General features: G+C 28.4%; 1 protein-coding gene across 1 annotated transcript; it reads left to right on the forward strand.

Annotated features, from left to right (window-relative positions):
- Positions 1-281: 281 nt before the first annotated feature.
- On the forward strand, positions 282-4,658 carry LOC107469547 (jasmonate-induced oxygenase 2-like). The gene is made up of 3 exons (XM_016088917.3): positions 282-782; positions 1,781-2,117; positions 4,380-4,658. Exons 1-3 carry the CDS (start codon positions 310-312, stop codon positions 4,635-4,637), a joined length of 1,068 nt encoding a protein of 355 aa, XP_015944403.2. The 5' UTR covers positions 282-309; the 3' UTR covers positions 4,638-4,658.
- Positions 4,659-5,452: the final 794 nt, after the last annotated feature.

Genomic DNA, 5,452 nt, shown 5'->3' on the forward strand with positions numbered 1-5,452 from the left:
TATGTTTTTATTATTTTAATTTTTTTAATACTTATAAATATCATCTTATGTTATATTATTCTATTCAATTTAAATATACACAAATTTTTTTTTTCTAATGCTCTTTATCTTATCCTTTCCACGGACACTATTAATGCATTCAAATTAGCTTATAAATATATCACAACAATAATTCATTCTGCTTCATCAAATTGTGTCCAGATACGTTATGTCTGAATGTATCCACAAAGAGTATAAAAGTGATCAGTTATTGTGATAAAGCATTCAAATAAATGAATGAATGAATCATCATCATCGTCATCACAAGCCATGGGGACAATTGACGTTGACCAAGCATTCATCCAAGAACCAGAACACAGGCCAAGTCTCTCCACCATTGAAGGACAAGGGATTCCAGTCATAGACCTCTCCCCTGTAACATCAAACAACCCTTCTCTTTCTTCCATCGACGCGCTGGTGAAGGAGATCGGAAGCGCGTGCAAGGAATGGGGATTCTTCCAAGTAACAAACCATGGTGTGCCTCTCTCTCTGAGGCGGAACCTTCTGGAAGCTTCCAAGAGCTTCTTTGCTCAGAGCTTGCAAGATAAGAAGAAAGTTAGCAGAGATGAAACGTCTGCCAGCGGTTACTATGACACTGAGCACACAAAGAACGTTAGGGATTGGAAGGAAGTCTTTGATTTTCTAGCCAAAGAACCGACTCTTTTTCCCCTCACTTCTGATGAACACGATGATCGAATCCTTCATTGGACTAATAAAAATCCTCAATACCCTCCACACTTCAGGTATATATCATTATTCATTCATTCTCCTCGTATAAATTAGTGACTTTTCTTTTTAATTTCTCTTGTTCGTTGTATAATGCATGCATATCCATAGACGGAAAAATTGTCACTAAATTAATGGATTAATGTTACAAAAATGTTAGTGCGTCAACGACTTTTAGTTACAGTTGACCAACACTAAACTCTGCACATATGGCCATATGCACATGAAAGAGTTTAGACCACACAAAAGATTCTTAAACCCTAAACCCTTACTATTAAGAATATTTTTTATGGATAAAAATATCAGAAATTATTTTTAATATAGAGATGAAGATGATATTTTAATTAAATATTGATATTTAAAATGTATTATAGTATTATAGATTATAGATGTATATAAAAAATGTTCAACACGCATCTTGCATGTTGTCAAGATGTTGCCACGTGTTTAACACGCACCTTATATATTACCAGGATAATGACACGTGTTTAACACGTATTCTGCATGTTGCCAACATAACAGATCTGCTTGTTGACTTTTCACTTGCAAAATTCACTTACTTATAATTACACCAAATAATTCCATTTTTAACAAAATTACTAATATATTTTTCATATAAAAAATATTAACCTAAAAATGTCATAGTGTTAATAAAGTTGGTAAGAATTAAGGTATATTTTAATATTTATAAATTTTGATGTATATTTTTGTTTATCTCAAACTTTTTTACGTATACTTTTGTTTATTTATTTTGTATAAATTAATATAATTTTATATTAATATTGCATAAAATTTGTATATACAAATTATAATTATGTTATGTATACACAAAAAATAAGTCATCAAATATATAGTGATTTTGGGGTGTAAATAATATTTTGTTAAGGAATATGGGTACACAAATTATTATATTTTGCATCATATTTACAAGTCTTAGCCACTTATGGATAAAAAAAAAAATCTAACTATAAAATTGAATTGAGATTTTTTTTTGTTATTTCAAAATGATATTTAGAGATATACTAAAGGAGTATATCAAGGAGATGGAAAAGCTGAGCTACAAATTGTTGGAGCTGATTGCTCTGAGCTTGGGACTTGAATCTAAGAGGTTCGAAGAATTCTTCGGCTTCGGAGACCAAACAAGTTTTGTTCGATTGAACTATTACCCTCCATGCCCTTACTCTCACCTAGCTCTTGGGGTGGGTCCACACAAGGACTCTGGTGCCTTAACCATTCTTGCCCAAGACGATGTTGGAGGTCTTCAAGTCAAACGCAAGATGAACGACCAAGAATGGATCAACGTTGAACCAATCCCACATGCTTATATCATCAATCTCGCTGATATTATTCAGGTGCCAATCTCACCATACTCTACATATTTAGATTCCATATTTGATATGCTGATTCAAGATGACAGAGGGAGCATTTTGTTTTGTTTTCTATGGACTCTAATGTTGAAAATTTGTTTGTGATTTAGGTTTGATTTGGTAAATTTTTTTAAAAAGATGCTTGGAAGCAGAGACGAATTCAGAAATATTGTTATAGGAGGCTAATAACATATATAATATTAAAAATTTATACAAAAAATTATATAATGTAAAATATATTACAAAAATATATCTAAGGATTCAAAAATATTGTTATGGGGCCAATAACATATATAATATTAAAAATTTATGCAAAAAGTTATATAATGTAAAATGTATTACAAAAATATACCGATAGAGAATATATTTTAAAATACAAAAAATATGTATGTATTTTTTATTAATGAAGTGGCCGATTTTTCGTATGATAAAATTCATGGATAATAGAATCTGTGTCAAATTTTTTAACAATTTTTTTAATATAATTAAAAGACAATTAGCAAGAAATTCATCTTTCATTTTGTTTCTGAGTTATTCTTCATAACATTCATAGCTGAAAAAGATCTCTCACTTGTAGTAGTTGAAATATAGAAAATTAATACCAAATAAATCAAGAAGGATGCTCACAAGAAGAAAAAAATATATACTTTATGAGATTTGAAAAAAAATTATTTAATTTAAAAATATTAGTAATAATATATTTTCAGATTTTTTAAATATTGTTACTTACTTTTTAGATTTTAGAAATTATTGATATTTAAGTTATATTAGACTTTTATTTATATTAAATTAAATACTAAATAAATTTTTAAAAAATTAAATCATATTTAATAACTTATTGCTATTAATCTTTTTTTTAAAGTTGGGGGCCGAGGCCTCCACTCGCCCCCGTATGTCCGTCCCTGCTTGCAAGCACTTAATTTTGCATTTGGTAAATTAAAAAAATTTGTGTACTTATTATTCTTGCAACTTTTAATAGATAAGAGTGTTTTTCAAAGCACCTAAGAAGAAATTTTCCAAAGTTGGTTTGTATTTATTAAAATTAAAAAGTTTAATATAACTTTGTATATTAATTAATGAGTAAATGGTTAAATTAGTCCTAAAAGATTATTCATTCTCTAACTTAACTCTCAAAAGATTTTTTTAATCAAATTTGTCATTCAAAGATTTCAAATTAGTCATGTTAGTTCTTCTGTGTTAAAATTTGCTAATGTAACACGTTAAGAAACATCCCAACACACACCTAGGGGTCTTAATTGACTATTAATATAATAAGTTTATGAAATTAGATTAAATCAAAATCTAATTGAAGAGAAAATTTGAAGTATTAAAATTTCTCAATTTAGAATTGATTTGATATAATAATTTTATAAATTTATTATGTTAATAATCAATTTAGACTCTTAAGTGTGTGTTGAGATGTCACTTAATGTGACATATTAATAAATTTTGACACCATCAATAAAGAAAGTAATGAAATGACTAACATGACTAGTTTAAAAATTTTAAATGATGAACTTGATTAAAAAAAATTTTTAGGGGACTAATATGGAGAACGAGTGATTTTTTAGTGACTAATTTGACTATTTATTCATTAATTAATATTTAAATTTAATTTTTACATTAATGTTTATTATAGTATTTTTAAAATTTAAAAGATATTTTATCAAACACATTTGTTGTTGAATGTGTTGCTTATGCTTATTAAAAACCATTTTTAATTTAAGTTACTGAACATAAATGTTAGAATTTTTAAAAAGTTAACTTTTAAAAACTAACTTTTATAAGTTACTTTTGAAAAGTAAAAGTTTTACCAAACTAAATCTTAGTCTGATTAATATTAATATATAGAGCGTATATCCAAATTAGTCCCTAATAAATTTTAGATCTATTTTGTAATAAATTTTTATTATTTTAAAATTTTTGATAATTATATTTGTTGGACAGATTAATCCATTTATTACTTTCAATAAAATTTTTAATATGCTCATTGGATAAATAAGTTCATAATCAATTTTATTATAAGACAATTAGATTCCGACAAATATTTTTATAAGACAAATTTTACAAAAGGATCAATCCGTCTCAGAGACATTTAAAATAATAAAAATTTATTAAGAATTAAAATGTCTTATTACAAAATTTTTGTAGACTAATTTAAGTGTTTATTCTAATATTTTTTGTCATAGCACCGTTATTTCTTAGTATGTATATTGAGTATTGTGTTCTTTTGTTCGGGATATGTAGGTTTGGAGCAATGGTGCATATGAGAGTGTGGAACACAGAGTAATAGTTAACTCGGAGAAGGAAAGGTTTTCCATTCCATACTTCTTGTTTCCTGCACATGACACTGAAGTGAAGCCATTGAAGGAGCTGATACACGAACACAACCCTCCAAAATATAGGCCTTACAAGTCAGGGAAGTTTCTTCTCAAAAGATTTGAAGGCAATTTCCAGAAACATAGAGAGGAGAACCTTCAAATTCATCACTTTAAGATAGCCTAAAGTTATTATTCACAGCAGAGACTATGATTTGTACTACAAATCTACAATGGCTTATGCTGTTGATTGGCTAATAAGTAATAAGTGGTAAAATCTTACTAGATTAATTTTCTGTGTTAAGTTAATAAATGCGTTAATAAAAGGTAAGACACAATAACTTGCTCAAGATTTATTGTCAGAATAAATACTACAAAAAAATATTGAATACTATCGGATATATTGACAGAATAATAAAAAGAAGTTATTAGTAATATATTTAGTGGCAAATTTTTTGTCAGTATAACTTTCGTCGATAACTAACTATCGTCGAATTTTTTAATCTGTCGATAATTACCGTCGGATTCTGCGACGGATTCATTTTTACTCCGTTAGTAATTACTGACAGAAAAGTTTCGTTGGTAATTTTGGCACTTCACTATTTTCTTTCCCGCTTAATTACTGTCGGATGTTGCTCCCGGTAAATCCATTTTTTTCAACACAATAGGTGGTCAAATTCTTTTTTTATTTAATTTTTTTGCACAATTAGTAGTCGAATTTTAAATAATAGAAATCAAATATTGTAAATCCGATATCAAGGGTACAAAATACAACAAAAAATAAAAAAATAAGAGATACAAACAGTCTAGAACAAAAACTCTAATCACCAAAAATTCTGGTAGTCGTTTGTCGTTGTCATCCTCCTAGTCCTGCTGAGGCGACGGACTAAGCGGTGATGTCGGTGCCCCTCTAGCTAGCAGTGGCGCTGCCGATAGCAGTGTCGTGGCCACTGATCTGCATCTGATCTTGGTACACCACCATCTGTTACTCCATTCGTTGAA

Source organism: Arachis duranensis, chromosome 10 (genome assembly GCF_000817695.3).
Source record: "Arachis duranensis cultivar V14167 chromosome 10, aradu.V14167.gnm2.J7QH, whole genome shotgun sequence".
Lineage (NCBI taxonomy): Eukaryota > Viridiplantae > Streptophyta > Magnoliopsida > Fabales > Fabaceae > Arachis > Arachis duranensis.

Excerpts from the sequence above, each read along its gene's own strand:
- LOC107469547 (XM_016088917.3), top strand. The coding sequence starts at position 310 with ATGGGGACAATTGACGTTGACCAAGCATTCATCCAAGAACCAGAACAC. Across the intron at positions 783-1,780 it reads CAATACCCTCCACACTTCAG|AGATATACTAAAGGAGTATA; the intron begins GTATATATCATT and ends AATGATATTTAG. Across the intron at positions 2,118-4,379 it reads ATCTCGCTGATATTATTCAG|GTTTGGAGCAATGGTGCATA; the intron begins GTGCCAATCTCA and ends CGGGATATGTAG.